This window comes from Haliotis cracherodii, unplaced genomic scaffold (genome assembly GCF_022045235.1).
Source record: "Haliotis cracherodii isolate W230 unplaced genomic scaffold, xgHalCrac1.p SCAF_9, whole genome shotgun sequence".
Lineage (NCBI taxonomy): Eukaryota > Metazoa > Mollusca > Gastropoda > Lepetellida > Haliotidae > Haliotis > Haliotis cracherodii.
This window is the reverse complement of record NW_027266343.1, coordinates 49,102,696-49,127,681: the sequence shown is the minus strand read 5'-3', so window position 1 is coordinate 49,127,681 and position 24,986 is coordinate 49,102,696. Positions and strand designations below refer to the sequence as shown.

At 41.3% G+C, this 24,986-nt stretch overlaps 1 protein-coding gene across 1 annotated transcript in view; it reads right to left on the bottom strand.

Moving 5' to 3' along the window:
• LOC139452174 (PDZ domain-containing protein 7-like) overlaps nt 1-24,986 on the bottom strand; it is an 88,369-nt gene that overhangs the window by 50,006 nt on the left and 13,377 nt on the right. The window contains exons 4-5 of the mRNA XM_071233536.1: nt 24,250-24,399; nt 11,220-11,394 (exon numbers count right to left, since the gene is read on the bottom strand). Of these exons, the coding sequence (XP_071089637.1) occupies nt 11,220-11,394; nt 24,250-24,399 (325 nt within the window). The remainder of the gene's footprint in view (nt 1-11,219; nt 11,395-24,249; nt 24,400-24,986) is intronic.

The following is a 24,986-nucleotide window of genomic DNA, read 5'->3' as shown; positions in this document are numbered from 1 at the left end:
TGAAAGCATACCAATTAGTTTTAGAGATTTGGTCTGAACGTTCACACCAATATGAACAGAGTCAAAGTCTAAGTCAAACTTGTTGCCTTGGAAACAGGAAATGAATTAAAATCCTAAAAAACCCTGAATAACAAAAGGCACAGGTTGACAAACTGGTCAGAGAGTGTGTAAAGTTTCATGACAGAATGCCTATTAGTTTTAGAGATTTGGTCTGGACAAAAAATGATTACAGACGGACAGATGCACAAATGGACAGACAAGCTGATTACTATATCCCTCCTACCCCCCGTATTACATACCCGGGGAACAAAAACACCCTTCTTATTACTTAATGACATATTTAATTATTGTAATGTTTTTTTGTAACATGCCATTACACACTTTTTATGAGGTCAATAACTGTTTTAATGAACCCGAAAGAGGCAAAGTTGACCGAGGGCGAATTGTTGTATTAAATAATTAGTAGACAAGGCAGATTCAACATATCAAACCATGTTTGAATAGATATAATAACATAAGAAGGTTTCATTCAATGGAGACATTTGATTGGCTAAGGTTTGGGGAAATTTGGGTAATTCCCATTCTATTTTAAGTAACTCAAGCCACTACAGTAAATAGTAAAAAACATGACTTGAGTCATCATGTGTTTCTGACGAATGATACATGACCACTTCAAGGTGAATGAATAAGGAAGTTACCTTCACATTATATAATAATACTTGCAATCACTGTCAGCAGCAGCCAAAGCAACATAAATCATTATTGATGCATTCACAAATGTATTTCTCAATCTTGGTGTTACGAGACTTTTCACACCATATCCCTATACTATACACAGCTTGTATTTCAGGAATGTTAATGTACAAACACTACATGTTATTACGTAACATGACTCAAACTCAAAACAAGGAAATATTATTTTGGGCTTTATCCTTGAACCACATTGCCCTTGGCACTGGAGGAGAGCTGTAGACAACATCTGATAGTGCTGGAGCCAAACCTGTCAGCAATGTACTTTTCCAGAATAATTCACTCCCTGGTCCCCCTCCCCCAGCCCCCTCTCTAACTGTCCCCCTCACCTTGCCCCCTCTCTAACAATCCTCTCCCCCTACCCCCTCTCTAACCATCCCCTCACCCTGCCCCCTCTCTAACGTCTCCCTCACCCTGTCCCCTCTCTAACCATCCCCTCACCCTGCCCCCTCTCTAACCATCCCCTCACTCTGCCCCCTCTCTAACCATCCCCTCACCCTACCCCTTCTAACCATCCCCTCACCCTGCTCCCTCTCTAACATCCCCTCACCCTGCCCCCTCTCTAACCATCCCCTCACCCTACCCCTTCTAACCATCCCCTCACCCTGCTCCCTCTCTAACCATCCCCTCACTCTGCCCCCTCTCTAACCATCCCCTCACCCTGCCCCCTCTAACCATCCCCTCACCCTGCCCCCTCTCTAACAATCCCCTCCCCCTACCCCCTCTCTAACATCCCCTCACCTTGCCCCCTCTAACCATCCCCTCACCCTGCCCCCTCTCTAAACATCCCCTCACCTTGCCCCCTCTCTAACAATCCTCTCCCCCTACCCCCTCTCTAACCATCCCCTCACCCTGCCCCCACTCTAACCATCTCCCTCACCCTGTCCCCTCTCTAACCGTCCCCCTCACCCTGCCCCCTCTCTAACCTGCCCCCTCACCCTGTCCCCTCTCTAACCGTTCCCCTCACCCTGCCCCCTCTTTAACCATCCCCTCACCCTGCCCCCTCTCTAACCATCCCCTCACCCTGCCCCCTCTCAACCATCCCCTCACCCTGCCCCCTCTCTAACCATCCCCTCACCCTGTCCCCTCTCTACCCATCCCTTCACCCTGCCCCCTCTCTAACCATCCCATCACCCTGCCCCCTCTCTAACGTCCCCCTCACCCTGTCCCCTCTCTAACCATCCCCTCACCCAGACCCCTCTCTAACCGGCCCCTCACCCTGCCCCCTCTCTAACCATCCCCTCGCCCTGCCCCCTCTCTAAGCATCCCCTCACCCTGCCCCCTCTCTAACCAGCCCCCTCACCCTGCCCCCTCTCTAACCATCCCCTCACTCTGCCCCCTCTCTAACCATCCCCTCACCCTACCCCTTCTAACCATCCCCTCACCCTGCTCCCTCTCTAACCATCCCCTCACCCTGTCCCCTCTCTAACCGTCCCCCTCACCCTGCCCCCTCTCTAACCTGCCCCCGCACCCTGTCCCCTCTCTAACCGTTCCCCTCACCCTGCCCCCTCTCTAACCATCCCCTCACCCTGCCCCCTCTCAACCATCCCCTCACCCTGCCCCCTCTCTAAACATCCCCTCACCTTGCCCCCTCTCTAACAATCCTCTCCCCCTACCCCCTCTCTAACCATCCCCTCACCCTGCCCCCACTCTAACCATCTCCCTCACCCTGTCCCCTCTCTAACCGTCCCCCTCACCCTGCCCCCTCTCTAACCTGCCCCCTCACCCTGTCCCCTCTCTAACCGTTCCCCTCACCCTGCCCCCTCTTTAACCATCCCCTCACCCTGCCCCCTCTCTAACCATCCCCTCACCCTGCCCCCTCTCAACCATCCCCTCACCCTGCCCCCTCTCTAACCATCCCCTCACCCTGTCCCTCTCTACCCATCCCTTCACCCTGCCCCCTCTCTAACCATCCCATCACCCTGCCCCCTCTCTAACGTCCCCCTCACCCTGTCCCCTCTCTAACCATCCCCTCACCCAGCCCCCTCTCTAACCGGCCCCTCACCCTGCCCCCTCTCTAACCATCCCCTCGCCCTGCCCCCTCTCTAAGCATCCCCTCACCCTGCCCCCTCTCTAACCAGCCCCCTCACCCTGCCCCCTCTCTAACCATCCCCTCACTCTGCCCCCTCTCTAACCATCCCCTCACCCTACCCCTTCTAACCATCCCCTCACCCTGCTCCCTCTCTAACCATCCCCTCACCCTGTCCCCTCTCTAACCGTCCCCCTCACCCTGCCCCCTCTCTAACCTGCCCCCGCACCCTGTCCCCTCTCTAACCGTTCCCCTCACCCTGCCCCCTCTCTAACCATCCCCTCACCCTGCCCCCTCTCAACCATCCCCTCACCCTGTCCCCTCTCTACCCATCCCTTCACCCTGCCCCCTCTCTAACCATCCCCTCACCCTGCCCCCTCTCTAACGTCCCCCTCACCCTGTCCCCTCTCTAACATCCCCTCACCCAGCCCCCTCTCTAACCGGCCCCCTCACCCTGACCCCTCTCTAACCATCCCCTCACCCTGCCCCCTCTCTAAGCATCCCCTCACCCTGCCCCCTCTCTAACCAGCCCCCTCACCCTGCCCCCTCTCTAACCATCCCCTCACCCTGCCCCCTCTCTAACCATCCCCTCACCCTGCCCCCTCTCTAACGTCCCCCTCACCCTGTCCCCTCTCTAACCATCCCCTCACCCAGCCCCCTCTCTAACCGGCCCCCTCACCCTGCCCCCTCTCTAACCATCCCCTCACCCTGAACCCCTCTCTAAGCATCCCCTCACCCTGCCCCCTCTCTAACCATCCCCTCACCCTGCCCCCTCTCTAACCATCCCCTCACCCTGCCCCCTCTCTAACCGGCCCCCTCAGGGGAGAATGTTTCCAACATATCTGCAAAAATCATGAAGGTTTTGAGTGGAAAAATGTGCTTTAGCTATGATTATGTATGTAGACTATTTGTGAGATTAAAAGAAATGCTCTTGGGTAATCAGGTCCAACAGTCAGGTCATGACGGTACCTTCCTCCAGATACAGGAAACATCCAAAAACCTTATCCATATCCTAAGAACTGTGTACAAATTATGTGTAATTGCATGTCTATTTAAAGGCTGCTGGCAGCTGAAGAAACTGCATGGGGAAAGATAAGGTATGAAAACCTGCTCTGCTGCTGCTGATGCTGCTGCTGCTGTGTAGGAGAGATTCATTGTGGAGGGCACCTGTCTCGGACCATCATCTCCAGGAACAGAAGTATTATACATCACATTCTTCAACATCATCAGTGCCAAAGTGCACTAATTATTAGGGGAGAAAGAAGGCAAGACACATTGCAATTTCTTCCTCTGTTGGTGCTTGATTTCCAAACAATGATGTGAGGCGAGCTATTTGGTAGTGAGACCGGCAGGGATCAAGATATAAATCTAATATTGCCTTAATTATGTGAGATGTTACATCCAATCCTTGAAAGATATCAATACTCTAACTTTCCTGCAAGGGTATTTCTGATGCTTCGAGAAATAGGCCATAGTTCCCATCTTGCTTCGCCCTTATCATCATTAAGGAGCAATAGTTGTGATGTATGGGAGGTGAAACGTGGTTTAATGTCCCGTTCAAGATTATAGCACTTATATAGCAATGTGTGTATGTGTGTGGTGGTGGTGGTGGTAGTGTGTGTGTGTGTGTGTGTGTGTGTGTGTGTGTGTGTGTGTGTGTGTGTGTGTGTGTGTGTGTGTGTGTGTGTGTGTGTGTGTGTGTGTGTCCATATGTGTGTATATGTGTGTATGTCTGTGTGTGACTGTTTGTCTGCTTGAACTAGTCTGGACTAACGTCTCTTTTATAGTCCTACTTCTGCACCCACAGAGACACCATGCCGCAGTTTAACATGGATACCCTACCCAGACACAGCATACTGACTCTGAGCCAACCAGTCCCTGTTTTATCCTTAATGCTGAGTCCCAGACAGGGTAGCGATAAGTAAAGTACCATCTTCTAATGTCTTTGGTATGACGGAGCCAGATGATTAAACCACCAATCTACTAGACTGTGGAGGTGGTTAGTGATGTATGAGCACTCCCGTCTCCTCCAAGCATATACAGATTCTAAAGCAGAATCTTAATTGTCTTTAAATTCCTAAATAGCAAAAGGCACAACTTCAACCCCTGATTAATACATGTACAAAGCTTGGATGAAAAATGTAGTATGTTATTTGGGGTTCTGGTCCGGAAATGATACCTACCTCCATTTCAGCCAACTTTCTCTAACTTGTTTCCATGGAAACAGGGGAAAATCAAATTTTGACAAATTCCTAAATAGCAAAAGGCACAACTTCAGCCCTAGGTTAATACATGTACCAGGTTTGGATGAAAAGCTTTTCACGGTTTTCAAGTTGTGTTCAGGAAATGAATTCCACCACCCCTAAATGAAAATGCAAAATATCTGTAAATAGCAAAAGGCACCATTTCAGGATCGATTTGATATAATTGCCAAGTTTTGTTGAAAGATATTGAACACTTTTTTAGTTGTGTTCTGGAAACGTAGCCCACACCTTTATGAGACTAAGTCCAGATTGTTTTCATGGAAATCAAGAAAAGTAAAATGACAAAAATCTGTAAAAAGCAAAAGGCAACATTTCAGGATCTCCTTGATATATCTGCCAATTTTTGTTGAAAAGAATTGAATGGTCTTCGGAAACGAACTAATTTTGGACAGACGAGGCGATGACTATATCTCCCTGCATTATGTGCCAGGGGGATAAAAACAAATCATGAAGTCAACACAGAAAGTGAATCAGATGGACTTTCTAGATGAGACATAGAAGCATGTGCCTGTACTAGACACTGTACCCCTGTTACAACTTATCAACATCCCACTATCACCAGGCATGTGCCGGTAGATAACAGCTAGACACTATCCAGATTGCCTCAGTGAGGTGTGGAATAAAAGAATATACATGTTACCAGCACTGAAAATGTCATGACTGTGTGATAGACAGATGTTTGACATAACCTTGTCCCAGGGGAGGTAACTGATAACAGCAGATAGTTTCTACATTATCAACTACTGTATTCGACGTAATAAGCGCCCCGCTCTAATAAGCGCCCACGGTGATATTTGCTAATATATTGGCAAGTCAACAATTCCAATGAGCACCCCTTCCGATTGATCAATGTACACAAGACTTATTTATTCGTGTATAAAACACACTCTTGTGTTATATGTACCCTTAATTATGGGCAATTATATTCTGGAAAATATATCTGTCGTATATAAACAGTTTAGGCCGTCAGTATAAACCACAAAATTGATCTTTTTCCACCAAAATAATATTCTAATAAGAGCCTCCCATTTCTAATTTTGAGAGCGCCCTGGGCGCTTCTTACGTCGAATACGGTATTCCAAATGACATGCATCAAAACATGGCATGAAAACAACTTTCTGTTTCTAGCTGTTTCACTCATATCTCTGAAATAAGGTTGGAATATCTGTCTCCATGCTGACGTGCCCCCCTCCTCCCCCAGCCACTCCTTAATACAATAAAAATATTACCAACTCCGATCTTACACTGTGTCAATTGTCCATGACCACCCCCCAAACCAATGCAATGAGAAAGGCACAGTATGCTTACCAGTGACTGTATCCCTCTGAGAAAACTGTAGATATCAAATATCATTCAGTAAAATATTTTAATAAAAGTTATTGGCTGTGATTGGCTTGTTGATTCCACATCAATCATCATCTTATAATGGGTTACTCAGAAATATTAGTATATTTTTTTTCCTAGCATGATTTAAAAAAATATTAATGTCTTTCACAAACATTCCTGCATTATGACATTTGTCATCCCAATTAGAACATTTATTATAAATTAAACTTCCAAATGTATAAATGTTTAGTATGCCTATAAAACGATAAAGTCACCTCAAACACACCACTGGATCAGGTTATGACAAAATATATTCTAAAACAACACTGAAACAGAGACACTTTGAGAAATGTACTACCTTCTCTCAAACTAACAATTAAATCCAAAAGCTGCAATTACTGAGTTGAGAGATGAGAGCTGCTTGACACCTAGTTCTACCTGGTGTATATAGGAGATATCTCCCAGAGGGTCTTAGGCTGGGTCACGACTGGACCAATTGGGCAGCACTTCAGATAAGGCTGAAGCTCAGCCAAACTCTGACATATCTGATGCTGTTAAGTGAGACTTCCATAGATTTTTTCTTGACTTATCAGTTTAAGAACCCTCCAATTGCTAAAGAAAATAAACAGATGATAACAAGTTCCATGTTATCAGCTTGCATGTCAAACTGCTTACTACTCAGGATGTGGAATGACTCCCTTATATTTTGTTCTTTGGCACCCTTGATTTCTGATTCTGAGTGTATCTGGACATCTTGTATAGAATTTCTAGGCGGGGCACGAGAATAAATCTAAAGAATTTTTTTGCTTGATTTCCTCCCCTTACTGCACCTGGATACAACAATCTGGATCATTTTTTTTCACTGATTAAATACTATTTCAGTAAACACACAGCATTAGAACATCTTGACCTACATATGACCTTGAAAGGATGGATGAAATAGCTGCCTGCAGTGGTAGTAATGTTTAAGCTGGATGTGTAGACTGACATCTAGTCTCTGAAATGAACATATCTTACAGAAAAAACAGTTAAATTATCTCAATAAAAATATAAAAAAGGAGCCCAGAGACTCGCTTCATTTTCAGATACTGCAGTAATAAGACTTGCCAAACATTATAGACTTGCATGGGCTGTATTTGATATATTTGTTTCACTGTCTGTAAGGTAGATAAGGTAGACACAATTTTATGGATAGCAACTTCTTTAATACTGTAAAAAGCGATGTTTCGGTATAGATCCTTATACCGTTGTCGAGTGAGACTAAAAAAGGGTCTGTAAGTCAGACTACTGGATGTGTGTATAACAGGGCTCCAGATCATATTTTGAGCCTATCGAGTATTTACTAACATAGTTTTCTATAGGTATTTAACGTGTTTTTACTTGATTGGGTCCAGTCTATTGGCTACTTTTACACCAATATTTTTAATAATTCTGCCTAAAATGCTGTCTTAGGCTGACTCTAGACTAACGTCTAGTCTCTGAAATGAACATATGTTACAGACAAAACAGTTGTTGAATTATAGATATAAAATATAATAAAAAGGAGCCCAAAGACTTTCTTCATTTTCAGATACTGATACTGCAGTAATCTAGACTTGCCATACATTATAGACTTGCATGGGCTGTATTGGATATACTGTATTTGACGTATTCGGTCTCAAAATTGGAAACAGTGGGCTTTTATTAGAATATAATTTTGGTGAGACCAAAAACAAAGTTGAAAAATTGTAAATTTCGTACAGTAGTTTATGCTGACCGCCTGAAATGATACCAAAAAAAAGTACGTACGTATCATACACAACAGATACATTTTCCAGAATTTAATTGCCCACAATTAAGGGTGCACATAACAAACGAGTGAGTATTATACACAAATCAATAAGTTTTGTGTACATTGATCAATCGGAAGGGGTGCTAATTGGGATTGTTCACAAGCAAATATATAAGCAAATATCACCATGGGTGCTTATTAGAGCGGGGCGCTTATTACGTAGAATACGGTATTTGTTTTAAGGTCTGGTTGACAGACTAGGTTGATTCCAACTCTGTACCTGTTCATGTGCTGCCCTAAGTGCGTAACCAGTTGTACAAATTCACAACAATCATAAAAATGTGTAATTAACATCAAACGAGACATAGAGCCTTTTCATGTATTATCACTGCAAATGCTGTCCCTTAGAGTTCCTGTATGCGTGATGCCTGCATTCAGTCATTAAATAAAGATATGTGAAGAATTTAAAAAGGATACAGAGTGTAATAACACAGGGTGGTTATAGTGGTCGGGTTTGTACATAAGCATTTCAAAATTAAATGGGTAATGGTGATTTATAGGATGATGAAGCAATTTTCTGAAATCACATTAACACTTTATATAATCAGATAATGTAATAACAGGTCTTACTTGTGTAATTAAGAATTGATTTCTTGACATGCTATTTCCAGTGTTATAAGCTCACAGTTGCGTCTATTGTGTTGGTATAAATATTCAAAACCCATTGTATGCATGCATTATGCGCACACCCCTCTACACAGCTGTATATTTTTTTAAAAATAATTGGCATTATACACAAGAAAATATTCTGCCCGAACAGTAGCACAAATTGTTAGTAAATGTCAAGGTCACTACAACCATCAAAATCCGAACATATGAATTGTATGTGTCAGAAGGGGGTAAGCTGGATTTTACGAGCTGAATTAAACCACAAACCAAATGACAAACTTATCATTAAGACATAGGTCAAAGACATATTTCTGGTGACATTCTTGTCTATGGAAACTCAAAGCTCAAGTAGAATAAATTATAGTGTGACATCATGTCAGACATTGTGATGTCATGACAACCGAACAGGCCTTGTACAGGTCTTCAGGGACCGGCCAATCAAATAGCAAGATTCTTTAGAGAGTACAATAATAATAGTTGTTCTGTCTAGGGAGACAAGGAGGGCAACAATCATTACAATAGTGTGGTGTTTCTAGAATTACTCACTTCCTACCTCACAACCAGAATCAACATATATCTCAGTGATTTATTTTTTGTTGAAATATAGCATTTTAATAAGAGCAAAATTTGAGTCTGAGAGACCTGAGAGGGCTTTCGAGCTTCAAGCAATATTCCAATTTTCCAGCAATATCATGTTTGGGGACACCAGAAATGGGCTTCACACATTGTACCACATGTATTTAGGCGGCATTTGCTGATGACACATCAGCGTTACTGCACACTGTTTCACAGTTCTGCACTGAGGAACACACAGTAAGGATACTGTTCAGGTTTATCAATATGTGATGGCTTCAGTATTGATTAGGGCTGGGACGGGTAACTCGGGTACTCGGGTCGGGTGGGTACAGTGTAGGACCCGAGTACCAACAGCTCTACCTGGGCCCGTGCTTAGTCATGTGATATATTGTTTCATGACAAAAATTCACTATATAACTACATGGTTACACAATAATTTTAAGTCTTTATTGTTCGCATTTCTTTATGACTATGAACACATTCCTTCTGACTTATATATGTTTGAACAAAGCTAAAACTTCAGTCAACTTCAGTGTATGCATGATCACATTGTTTTATACGTGTATCTAGATACATTTTACCAGGGCTACTGTCAAACTATTCCTAATCGGACAGCCCTAGTATTGATAAAGAATTAGGAGACAGTACAGCGCATGTGTTGAAACCTTGGAGACACTTCTAATCAGCAGTGGGTGTCTTTGTATTGATTGTTCAAATGTCATGTTCAGAAACACAATATCATCGACAGCTTTATGGGCTGGGATAAGTACCAGCTGAGGAACCTGCTACAGCTGATGGCTGCATAGCCATTTGACAAAAGCCCCCCAAAACACAAATAATTTGCAAAGATTAAAAATACCATCAGAGGCACCTTAAATATAACAACACACCACTAACACCCATTGCAAAAGCGTGCGTGTGGTTGTGTGTGAATGGGTGTGTGTGATTTGTGTGTAATTGTGTGTTATTTGTGTATGTGTGATTTGTGTGGTTGTGTGTGAATGGGTGTGTGTGTGATTTGTGTGTGGTTGTGTGTGAATGGGTGTGTTAGATTTGTGTGTGGTTGTGTGTGAATGGGTGTGTGTGATTTGTGTATGAATGGGTATGTGTGAGATTTGTGTGTGTGTGTGTGATGTGTGGTGTGATGTGTGGTGTGGTGTGGTGTGGTGTGGTGTGGTGTGTATGTGGGAATCAAACCTAGATCTTTGTAGTGACAAACAAACCTTTTTCCTACTGGGCCATCCCCAACTGAACATGGAACCCATGCTTGGAATCAAACCTTGTTCTTTTCTGGGACAAGAAAACACAGGAGCAATGTCACCCCCTTCTGGAACCATGGGCAGCCAAGTGGTCAATGACCAGGACTTCACAGTAATACAGGTACATTGGTATGGCGGAGACTTACCGTGCTGTTTTATTTATCATAGTATGTAGAAAAAAGGATCTGCCTGTTCAATCAGTGCCAATCAATGTCAAACACTTTGGCTCCCGATATATCGCAATACAGATTACAATACAGATACCTGTACTGCATTATATTGCAATACATCTTTTTCCCAATACACGGCCCTATCAAAGACACTTCATTTCATTCAGCAAAGTTGTGTCCCTTAGCTCTGCCAGGATCCAATGATTGCGGGTTTGAATCTAAATTCATTCTGATAATGATCCTCAGTCTGCATCCCACCATGCTAAACTTCTATCACTTCAATTTCCTTTTACTATAAGCACACACACTCTGATACAAAATGAAAACTGTTCAAAGAAGCTCTCTCATTCACTCACCCCATTACAATGACTGAAAATGATGGGAAGACAAATAGATAAGACTCACCACAGAACCTTCTCCCTGGCGAACTTCCACTCGGGTAGTTTTCCCACCCGCTTCACCACCAGCTTGAGTCGGTCGGTGACGGTCAACACCCTCACTGCGCTGCTGCAAGCAGCGTTCTCAAGGCTGATATTGTTTGCCTCAAGAATCTGATCACCAACTTCTAAACCAGAGGCAGCTGAAAAGTAAATTATTTAACTTAATATGCATGTTATATACAACACTGATCTAACCTTTACTGGCGGCACGGGTGGCCTAGTCGTCTAATGTCGCAATTTGCTGTACAGAGTTGTGTCCCTTGGGCATGACAGAAACCTATGATTGTGGGTACGAATCCTGCTTAGCCCTGATTATGTTTCTAGGTTTGTCAGCACCATACCCGTGCTCATGGGTTTCACTGAAGTGGTGAACGTCATAAGACCTGCATCACTTCGGGCTTTCCTCCCACATTATGCTGACAAGCCACGATATAACTGGAATACTGTCCAAAGTGGAGTTAAACCCAACTCACTCACTCACTCACTCTGAGTAAATAACACACTAGAAGAATGAAGTGCATGTCAACCTGAGAAGTGTTTATTACTAAGTTTGGAGCAAGCAAACCAGTGTCTGAAAGTGACCATTTCCTGATTAGAGTAGTATATGAGTTTAGTCTCTGAAATGAAAATATTTTACAGAAAAAAACTCTTTTTAAATTATCGTTATAGAATATAATAAAAAGGAAACAAGAGATTTTCTTCATCCTGTCACTACAGTAATCTAGTCTTGGTCTGTATCGGATGTATTTGTTTGAGCATCTGTAAAGCAGACTTAGATGAGTGAGTGAGCTATGTTTTGAGTGAGTGAGTGAGTATGGTTTTACGCAGCTTTTAGCAATATTCCAGCAATATCACGGCGGGGGAAACCAGAAATGGGCTTCACACATTGTACCCATGTCAGGAATCGAACCTGGATCTTCGGCAAGACGAGCAAATGCTTTAACCACTAGGCTACCCGACCGCCCCTGCTATGTTTTGATCCACAGTCAGCAATGTTCGAACTATGAGACTGTTGTCTTGGCCAAATAAACCACTGGTGAACAGTGAATGGTGCCCATGACAAATGACACTTCATCAACCAGGCCACACTTTGTTGTCAACCAATTCTTGTTTTCGTTGACTCGTATGACTACCAGTTACCAGTAGTGTGTGTATCCCCACAGAATTCATGAGCAGAGTATGAGAATCAGTTAAATTTAATTAATTGGACCTGGAAAATCTACAGAATTATGTTCCTCTAAAATCGGATTTGAAAAAGGCCAGCCGAGTGTCTTAATGTTACACATGCACAAAAGCAAATCCTAAGGGTCTGAATTGTCTCAAAAATATTTCCATAACCACGTGTAAACGAAACAGCCATGTCCTCTACATGATAAACCCAATCCAACGGAACGGCATCAGCGGTACCTTGTGTGACAGATACAGGGGTGGGTCAAGGTGATGGGGAATAATGTCGCATTCAAGATTATTGCACAAATATAGTGATGTGCATGTGTAAGAGTGAATATTATCCTACCCTATTTTTTATCCCAGGGATGAAATTCTCTAGAGTCAGGATGATTCTCCCTGGTGAACTTGAACCAATACCAGTGTGGCACTAAGGTAGGATACTATACTCTAGAGTAAAACTTCCCCCGGGATAATATTAAGGTAGGATATAATCCTTGCCCATCCATGTACCTGTGTGCCTGTGTGTGTGGCTACTTATACTTGTCCTGAATAATGCCAGTTCAAGAGAGCTAGCGCGATGAGATACAACACCACAGTTTAACTGAATATTCCACTCAGACACAGTATACTGACTCTGACCCGACAAGTCCGTCTTTTATCCTCTTAATGCTGAGCACCAGGCATGGTAACAATAAGTACCATTTTTTAACCTCTTTCGGTATGACGCGGACAGCTGATTGAACCACCGACCCTTACTCTCCAGGCACTCTATCAGCTAGACCACAGAGTGGATTCAGTGAGGGTGTGAGACCCAATCCATATCAGCATACCTAACATTGACACATGTATGTAGCAGGGCGTGGAGTCATCCCACAGATGACATCCTTACCTTGTCAGCTTGCTGACGGGGTTAACCTCTTTGGTCATGTGGACAAGGTGTCCGACCTCTGCTCAGAAGGTCCGTCGTTCGAATCCCATCACGGGACTCGGAAATTTTATGGCCGCTACATGTACACAACTGTTATAAGTAATGGTATCAGCTAAGTGTAAATGTATTACAACAATATTACTAAATTACATGGGGAGATATTTTTCAACAAAGAACAGGAATACCAAACACACCTTTAAGTTAACATAAAATGCGCCCCTCCTTTCTAAAGAAGTTCTATCTGCGCCTGCAGGTGGGTGAAAGTCTTCCTGGTTTCACACTTACTGTTCGGGGGATCTCCACCAAGAGTGGAAGCTAAACAAAACAGCCACACTTTCACAAACTGTGCTTTGTACTGGTACTGTGAGATATTTCCACAACATTCCGCACAGAACTAAAGATGAGACTCCAAGTTCCTTGTCACAGCCTTGCCGTCAACTTAAATTGTATAGCGGCCATTTGTGGATCAATCCCAGAGTTCAGTAAAGGGGCTGCTTCGTATGGCTTGATGGCTTGAATCCAGGTAACACACATGAATCATGATACAGTCAAACCCTGACCATCTGGGCATATTAGCACATTTTGGAAAATTTCAAGATCAACAAATCATGTTTTAGAATATGGTCTACTTAATAATATATATACTATATAGCGTTCCTGAAACGATCATTCCAACAGAGCAGTTTCCAGAAGAAAAGGTCCTTACTGTAACCCAGAGGTCCTGGGCTTATCCCCCGAACACTAGTTGACGACAGACAGCTGACCAACAAATGCAACCGAAGTCGTTCAATCCATGACTGAGGTAAACAGGCCCAACTGAAACGTCCTGGATTAAAAACCGATCTCCCCTCAAGCATGTATTCATAAACTATTAATAAGAATAGAATGCATTCAAACAACTGCCTTTACGCCGCTGAATACCCGAGTTGAGATCTGATACGGTAATGACAGTGCCCCTCACATAATGGTGTTCACTAGACCACACTTCTTCCCATGTCATCACTGACAGGAACAGTACAGTAGAATTACATACTACCTGATACTCACCTGATCTGTTACGCTGACACACACAGAGATAGATGGTTAATGATGCATGCTGTATACTCTCAAAGCTATTCTTCGGCTCATTAAAGGCTTAGGATCAGTAGATCCACTTATAATTTCTAGCCGTTTGGATTTGTGAGCAGTATTTCAGCTGTAGGGCAATTGTCATAGAGATCTTCTCCTGACTGTGTTTGACTTACTGTGAACGTCAACCTCATCCATTGTTCTGCACCACTGACTGTGTCTGTGGAATCTCTCTATATTTTGTCCTTTACATATCTGAGAGGTTATCAGGGCATCTGGGCCCAGGAATACTGCCCCCAAGAACTGCTCCCAAACTACACATTACTCAAAAGATAGACCACCCGATTCCTGCTTATAACTATAGTTATTCTGTCATGGCATGACATTAATTATAGTAATATGAAGGAATCAGATGGTCCTAACTTCTTCTGAGTAACTTCATATATCATGTTAACGTGTAAACTTCATTTAACAGAATCATTTGGTGACAAGATTTCAAAAATAACAATGTTTTTACTGATTTTGTTTTCCAAATGAATTATTTACATTCATCTGGCATTGTTTAAATTTCAATGCACCTTCCTACACTTTTCAAACAAGTATTTTCACCATCCTACCTTTTCAAAAAAGCTGTATCTGCACTTGCAATATATTCATATTTCTTGTAACATCTAAATATTAACATTTGTTTCCAAATATCATCTTTATTAACCTGTTGCCACGTTTGCCTATAGTATTGTAGGTTAATCTTGCTTTCTCACAATAACCGTGAGAGAGGTACTACTTTCAAGCGAGACCTGCTGAGAGGTGTTACATTTAAACTATAAGACCTGCTAGGATGTTTTACAGTTCAATTGTTGTTGAATTTTGACTGGTTAAAAGTGACATATATTTCTTCATGACAATGTCATGATGTGAATCGAACCTGCAGCCTCAGATATCATGTTCTGGATGTATCCCACTGTTTTATCACTGAGCCACCGGGGCAGGTGATGAAAGGGTGTTCAATCTTACATGTAAAGACTTCAGTTGTCTGCATGCTGCACATGATATGTCTCGTGCCTGCTGTCACCAAATTTGTATTATAATGCGACAACTGTATTGCCTTTACAATAAAGTATCCTGTTTTCTTATTTTTATCTGGTACTTCTTGCATTTAGACTGTTCATAAGTTAGTTAAATCACTTTCTTGATCCACCACTGTTCTTTGTCACATGTTTTAGTTAAAAGATGACTCAAGGTTTGGGTTGAAAATGTAAAACCTCGAGCTCAGCTAATATTATATTATATGATTAGGTTATACATTTTCAACCAAAACCTTGGAGTCGTTGTTTAACTTCAAAATAAGCCAAAGAACACCTGTGATATGTGGTTAACAGTCAGGCTTTGATTTGACAAACAATAAAACACGTATGTCATTGATCACTGGGTGGTTCAATACGACCTATAGCTTACCGCTGCTGAAACTAAAGATTATATAGTATGGTATTGCTGGAGACAGAGAGTTAATCTTGCGTTAAATAGCGAAGATAGACTCAATGCAGTGATTGTTTATGGACAACATCACAATGTAGTAGCTGATAATATTTGGGTTAAGTTTGGATGATGCTGTTGTATAATTCTAATTATCATCTCACCTTGCACAAAAATCGTATTTCATGAATATAGTTCACCAGGTTTAAATGTCCTTGCATGTATCAATATTATCATCCTATGATTCACGGATAAAAACCTCAGTTGTTGAAGCAAAAATAATTTATGATGCTTGACTATGACTTTCTTGGGTTCACTCACACAAAGCAATACCTGTCCGTTCACCTGAATTCGCTGAAGGGATACAATGTGTTTTTTTTTAAAGTGCATAACACTCGATGAATCTTTTTTTACACTATCAATCATAAACAACAACTATTCTAATCTTCTTTCAAACTTTGAAAGTGCATCGTCGGCAGAGCATGTTAGGTAGGCAGAGCATGTTCTGTTGTGTTGGTCATCTACCCTCTACTACCCCACCTCCGTTAAACTGTTGATAGTCTATAACGCTCATCAATCATTTGGACCCCAAAGATACCATTGTAGTGAGGTATCACTGTATTAGCGTTACGCCTATTGTAAGTTTATGTCAAAATGTCTTCTGGTTGATGTTTGCATATCTTTTACTAGTTATATCCAACCAGAAATCAACAACAAATCATCCATGAGTAATGTTTTCTAACACGTGGTGGAGTTTGTCTTCTCAGAGTCTCCCGCCCCCCTAGTCATCTTCTAAAATAAAATTTAAATCACCAACTGAATTGATTTGCTTTTTCAAAATAGAACACAATACTTAATTCAAATCAATATCTATTCAATTTGGCCTCTGTGCCATTTATTGCAGAAGGGATATATAACCTCTGTTTTGAATGACCAAACAATGCACAATAGTAACAATGAGTAAACTTTCGAGGATAATAGCAAGCAAACAGAACAGCTTATAGCTTTGTATATTTTAGTTCACATGTCTTTAATCATTTTAATATAGAAATATAAATATAAACTAAAGCCATTTAATTGATAAAAAAATATTGCTGAATCTACCCTATATTCTGCAAAAAACATTCACACAAAAACTTTCATGCTTATTTGAGTTAGTGAGTTGGGTTTAACGCTGCTTTTAACAGTATTCCAGTTATATCTTGGCGTGTCAGCTTAATGTGAAAGGAAAGTTCTAAGTGATGCACGTCTCAGATGTTTACCACTTCAGTGAAACCCACGAGCACGGGTATGGTGCTGACAAACCTAGAAACAAAATCGTGGCGAACCGGGATTCAAACCAACGACCATAGGTTCCTGGCGTGCCCAAGGGACATAACTCAGTACAGCGAGCTGCAGTGACTTAGATGACTGGACCATCCATGCCTCCGATGCTTATTTGAAACCTTGACTCGTTTGAACATACAGTCAAGTCCTGTTAATCCGACATTGTTGGTTGCATATGATTATGTTGGATTAACGAGTATGTCGGATAAAAGAAATTAGGTAGTATAAACGTTTGTGATCGAAAATTGGACAACAACACGAAAGATAATGATACCAACACGTAGGAAAAGGAAAAATAAAATATTCATATTGTTGTGTTACATTGTAGTTTTCTATGTAATGGGGGAAAACAATTTACCGCATAATTATGATGATCAACATGCATTACACACCCCCATTGTTTATATTATCAACTATAATGTGTTTATTTTTTATTGACCTTACGCTTGTTTTTTCCTTCTGTATCTTAGAAAATCTTTCTGAAATTTGTTTAAGCAGTTAAAAAAAGCCCTGAAACAGTTAGATCTGTTTCCATGTATCAATGCAGGTTTGGGACTGTATGAAATATTAACAATCTTGTTTTATGAAAGACCCAAATGTATAGCAATAAACTTCAACAATCAAATGGGACTTGGAGAATAGAGGGAGACAATCCATTCAACGCTACATTCAGTATGAGTTGGGCTTTTAAAGGGAGATAATCTATTCAGAAGCAATTTTCCACAGAAACATTTATCATCAACATAAATATGTCAATCCTGCAAATCATCTACAATATAATAAGCCAGAATAGTAATGACTCCACCTTTCTGTGTAATCAGGCAGAGAATTAAGGAAAATAATCCACCATTTCACACCTAAGTCTACGATCTATTCTTAGCAACATATTTGTGTTCATCCACTATGCCATCATGATGTGAACATGGACAACAACAGTTTCAATACTTTGATCAACACATGACTCAAAGTATGCCACATTCCATTGGAAAATATAGAAACAGTCAGCCATCAGATCAATAAAAGACAATCGTGGCATCGTGATGAGGCGTGGCGCCTTCCTCGCACCTGTTGCGTTATAGATCCCTTACAACAGCTGTAGGTCGGGACAAAGGCTTGACAATGCAATACTACATCACTATCCATTACTGACTCTATACCTGGGGATGCTGGAAATCAATTAGCATTTTTAACCAGGGTGTTAACGTGAAAGTCAATAACATTGTGCATTTTGTCTGTATAGGTCGATGTTAATGGCTACGAACCAAGTCCTTACTGACCCATTATAAAAGTTTGGAAACAAACGTTTCTTGATATGCAAATATTATTGCTGCATGCAATCTTTGAAATCTTGTTCGCATTACAGAAATTTATTTATTTCTTGACAAACCATGGTGCTTACATTTATGTAGAGCAAAGGGATAAAGTTTTGTTGCTATACACATTTTTTTAAACATTTTATAAATTTGATGGCAACTACTTATGGTTGATACAAATTAACTGTTACTCAAGAAGTTTGTGGTAAGAAAGTGTACTGGAAGAGTTTACAGAAACATTGATACAGCCATAGATCATGTGTATATATAGCACTGTTGGGATATAATAACTGTATGCCACGCTTATAACATTAATGTATTGTGCATGTATTGTGATAAGTTGATGTGAAAGGGGGTTTAACACACATTATATAGTGATATGTATGAAATTGTGTCTGAGCGTGTGAGTGTGAGTGTGTGAGTGTGTGTGAGTGTGTGAGCATGTGAGTGTGAGTGTGTGAGCCTGTGAACATGTGAGTGTGTGAGTGTGAGTGTGTGAGCGTGTGAGTGAGTATGTGAGAGTGTGAATGTGCGAGTGTGTGAGCATGTGAGTGTGTGAGAGTGTGAATGTGCGAGTGTGTGAGTGTGTGAGCATGTGAGTGTGTGAGAGTGTGAATGTGCAAGTGTGTGAGTGTGTGAGCATGTGAGTGTGTGAGAGTGTGAGTATGTGAACATATAAGTGAGTGTGAGTGTGAGTGAGTGTGTGAGAGCATGTGAGCATGTGAGCATGTGGTTGAGCATGTGAGCATGTGAGTGTGAGTGTGTGAGCATGTGAGTGTGAGTGTGAGTGTGCGAGTGTGTGAGTGTGAGTGTGTGAGTGAGTGTGTGAGTGTGTGAGCATGCATGTGTCTGCTTGTACCAAACTGCTGGGCAAAGGAAAGCATACACTAGAAAATTGGATTTGACTAAAAAATTAAAAATGTTACCAAAACGTTACAAGGCTGAAAACCATCGCCGAAACACCGCAAACTTAAGGTATAAAACACAACTATGATACCCATATCAAATACATAACCATCACAAAACCGTTTCTTCTTTGTTTCATTTTTAGTTACCATGAAACATGTAAGTAAACTTTCTTTGCAAGTCAGTTTAGTCACGACGAATGCCGGTTTTATAGCGCCAGCCCATTTATGATACCATGGCAACAAAGATACGTCACTCAGCCTTTACTGACTTGGAGCTGACCAGTCCTTGTTTTATCCCATTTATGTGAGTGCCAGGCAGGGTAACAACAAGTACCATCTTTTATTGACTTTTGGTATGACTCGTCCTGGGATCAAACCACTCACATTCCACTCCCCGGGCAAACACTCTATCCACTAGGCCACAGAGGTGGTTGTTTCATGACAAGAATTACTATATTGTAATATGTATATAGAAATATCAAAAAAGAGCTGAGTGAAGATATTGGTAAGTAGGGTTGGGACGATACATCAACTGTGCGATACAATACGTATCACGATACCTTACTCACGATCCGATATATCATGATACTTACATGTGCTCTTATCTGTGGTGCGTAAGCCATCTTTTTCATAGAGAGGATGGCCAAATACCTGGCACACTGACGATTTAAAGTTGGCAGTGTCAAGTATGGCACAACAAATGAAAATATGTATGTTTTCACTATTAACTTGTACTAGTGATTAGTGTTTAGTGGAACAGTTATTAAAGCAAACATTTAAGGTCAGAGTCGATATTTTTTACTTAATGTGCGACTGCGATCGATACTTGTATCAAGAAGTAAAAAATCGCGTTCCACCGATGCATCAGTATATTGTCCCACCACTTTTGGTTTGTTTGTTGATTTGTTTGTTTTTTGTTGATGCTATAATATGCCTTTCCTTGTAATTTGTTTGTTTTCTGTATTCCACACGAGTATTTTGCTTTAATACAGTGTTTGCTGACACCATTCCCTTCAGTACAGATAGTATAGTGAAGAATTGGCACTGAAAAGAGCATAGTTGTTGATTGTTTATCTTTTAAACATACTTTAATCACAATAGTGAAATGGATTGGGGACAAGTTGTCTAACTTAGATTATCAAACCGCCATGTCAGAATGATGAATCTGATTGGTCCATGTGACCTTGATAAAATACTGTTTAACCCACCTTCGGTGGAATAAATTTCTCAGTGGGGGAATATATCTCTTATACCCCGCCATAGGCAATACAGGCTGCACATGGATTTCTCAGAGGCAGAATAAATCCTTTATACCCAGCTTCAAAGCAAAAAGCCACACGCTTTTTCTGAGTCAATGGAAGTCACATGACATACCACAAGTTAATCTCAGCTTGATCAAACAGCTGTTTCTATATATTTTGAATTTGTGTTAATTCTTTTACAATGTCACACTAAAACATGTCGGTAACATAAATTTATTGTAGCAGGATCACGAGCTCATGGTATAAAACCTAACTAACGATGCGAAAAAACCCATGTACCTCTCATGATCCTGCTACAAGTTATAATAGCTTCGCCATAATATTTACAATATCCATTCACAATAAATGTGATAACCTAAAAAACAGTAAGGGGAACACAGTGGAATAGTGAAGATGAGACACGCCGTATTCGACATAATAAGCCCCCGCTCTTATAAGCACCCATGGCGATATTTGCTAATATATTGGCTAGTGAACAATCCCAATTTGCACCCCTTCTTATTGATCAATGTACACAAGACTTAAATTTATTCGTATGTAATACACATTCATGTGTTCTGTGAACCCTTAATTATGGGCAATTAAATTCTGGGAAAATATATTTGTCGTATATATAAACATTTCAGGCTGTCAGCATAAACCATGAAATTAATGATCTTTCAACTCTGTTTTTTTCAACAAAATATTATTCTAATAAGAGCCCCCTATTTCTAATTTTCAGAGCGCCCTGGGAGATTATCGTGTAGAATACAGTATATATAAGTTAGAACAAAGTATTAAACCTTTTTGTATTGCATGATTTTATTTCAAAATGCTTCTTACCAATAATTGTGGGTTGAATACCTGAGATTTGCCCTGATTGTATTTCTGGATGTCACCAGACAGGTAAATGTCCAACACCTGCATCACTACAGGCTTTCTACCCACATCAAGCTGACACCAGGGATAAACTGAAACTCTGTTCAAAGCAGCATTAAACTAAAATCCCTCCCCCATTCTTATTTCTACCTATAAGGCTGTGACGTGTTTAACTGGAAAACAATTTCCCTACACACTTAATGACTTCATGACCTGTGAGTTCAAATTTTATATCCCAGTCACCCAAAGCCTTAGTCACAGTACTTCTACCAGTGAGTGTTGAAACAAGGCGTGACAGCATTGAACAGTTCTATTCAGGATGTTGTGTACTCGACTGAAAAACCTCACAATAAATCCCAGCGATGACACATTTTCAGCTGTAATTTAACATAACAAACAAAAAAGTCCACTTCAAAACTAATGTGAAAATGATATTTCCCAAATCTATCGTCATGTGATATGAATTTATTCATAGAAATTTATGTTTTTCTTGAAACCATGAAATGTAGTTTGTGATGTCCTTATCAAAGGATGTTTATCTGCAGACAAGTTTCATCACTCTGTCAACAAAAAATATTTCAACAACTTAGCCTACCAGAGTCTACCAGCTTCCATGAATGTTATCAACTATGGTTGTTTATATCCATAAACTGATAGCTTCACTCATCACAAAACCTAGGCATAGCAACCATCACAGCTCGGATCCCCTCATATCTGAGGCCTCTCACCTGTGGTGTATAGACACCCCATCCCCTGCTTGTCACTATACCGTATCTGCACTGTTTCCTTGCACCTAAACACAAGTCAGGAGCATAGACACTCACTACAGGTATTGTGTGAGTTTCGCTTACACCAATATTCCAAGTTCAAATCCCAGATTCGCTCCAATCATGATCTTTGGTCTGTCAGCACCATACCACTGCTCATGGGTTAAAAAAAGTAGTAAATTTCTCATATCTACCTCACTAAATGCTTTTTACATATTAGTGAGTGAGTTGGGTTTTTATTGCTGCTGTTAACAGTATTCCAGTTATATCACGGTGTGTCAGCTTAATTAGGGAGGAATGCCCGAAGTGATGCAGGTCTCAGACGTTTACCACTTTCGTGAAACCCATGAGCACGGGTATGGTGCTGACAAACATAATTGGGGCAAACCGGGATTCGAACCCATAGGTTTCTGGAGTGCCCAAGGGACGCGCCTTATATGACTAGGCCAACTGTGCCCCCTTTTTCACATATCAAACTTTCATGTGATATTACTAAAATACTGTTCAAAGTGGCATAAAACCAAACTCCCTCCCCTTTCTCAATACATCCAAAGCTGTGATGTGTTATATGAGGTAAACTATTTTCCTACACACTGACTTCATGACCTGTGAGATCAAATCGTGATATCCCGGTCACCCAAAGCCTTAGTCACAGCACTTTAACCAGTGAGTGTTGGAACAAGGCATGACAGCATTGAACAGTTCTATTCAGGATGTTGTGTACTCGACTGAAAAGCCACACCATAAAATCCAGCGATGACATATTCACAGCCGTAATTTAACAAAAAGTGTTCACTTCCAAACTAATGCGAAAGTGATATTTCCCCAATCTACCCTAAACTCATCACTCACTCTTCCACATCAATGACTTGGCAAGAATACACAAGAAGGAACACGCGGGAATTCCGGGTTCAAATAAGTTAATTGACTTGGTTGATTGTGAGTCATCGTACCCTGATCGTATACAACATTCTAATAGTGAGTGACTAGGTTTTACGCCGCTTTTAGCAATATTCCACAATATCACGACGGGGGACACCAGAAATGGGCTTCACACATTGTACCCATGTCGGGAATCGAACCCGGGTCTTTGGCGTGACGAGCGAACGCTTTAACCACTAGGCTACCCCACCGCCCCCAACATTCTTGAGAGTGGCATAAAACAACAGCTTAACATAACAAGGGCTAGATGCAACAGTTATAATGTTCCGTATTAGACGTAATAAGCACCCAGGGCACTCTCAAAATTAGAATTAGGAGGCTCTTATTAGAATATGATTTTGGTGAGAAAAAAAAACAGAGTTGAAAGACTGTAAATTTTGTGGTTTCTGCTGACAGACTGAAATGATACAAAAGAAAAGTATGTGCGTATTATATATGACAGATATATTTTCCAGAATTTAATTGCCCATAATTAAGGGTGCATATAACACATGAGTGTGTATTATACACGAATAAATAAGTCTTGCGTACATTGATCAATCAGAAGGGGTGCTAATTGACATTGTTCACTAGCCATTATATTAGTAAATGTCGCTTATTAGAGCAGGGCGCTTATTATGTCGAATACGGTATTTGTTTGTAAGCAGGCTCATGCAATGTCACCTAGTGGAGGAGAGACACAATATGTGCATCAGGGAACAGACTCTGTAATCGCTTCCCAACATGGGTACAATGTGTGAAGTCCATTTCTGGTGTCCCCAGCCGTGATGTTGCTGTAATATTGCTAAAAGCGGTGTAAAATCCAACTCACTCTGTAATCGGTATCACAGTCAATCAACAACAGTACTAATGTTACAGGATTGATGTCTTCAATCAACCCAACTCACTTCAACCAGTCAACCCTCACCCTATAAGTCAACCAGTCATCACCAACACACATCATAGTAGAAGTGTCACTGTGTCTCCTACGTTCAACTCACCTGCAGTTGACCCGTCGTCGACTTCGCTGACGAATATCCCGAGTCCGTGTTCAGAGCCACCTCGTATGCTGAAGCCAAGGTTCTCGTCTCTATGGGGTATGACAACTACACGCAGGTCCGACCGTCCGTTAGGAATGCTTGACCTCACAGCTACAAAAGAGGACACTTAGTTACACAAGGCACTATACTCCGACCCATACAGTTCTAGCAAGGATAAAGGACAATATCACACCCATTTTCTGCCATAATCGTGTTTTGTCCTACACGAAAACATGCCTTGAATGGATTGACAGGCGCTCGTTGAAGGGTTTCAAGCAGGTAGATGTCACTGGCTGTCTATTGCAAACACACCCGATTGTGTCACTGTAGTGTTGGGGGTATGGCCATGCTCGAAATGAAAAGCGTGACATTTTATATCTCGTATCACTTACCGGTATTTAACAATACCCATGCCTATCACAGACATTATGTATATAGATCAAATATTTGACTCTGAATACAAAATGAAAAAGCACCATTATATGTAGTGATACTTGTATTTCTGTATCAACATTGCATGCCAGACAATCAAGTGTTGATATTTCATTCATATTTTATCCATACATCTACACTGTTTGTTTGTTTGTTTGTTGTGTAATGCCTTACTCAGCAATATTCCAGCTATATGACGGCGGTCTGTAAATAATCAAGTGTGGACCAGACAATCCAGTGATTGACATCATGAGCATTGATCTACA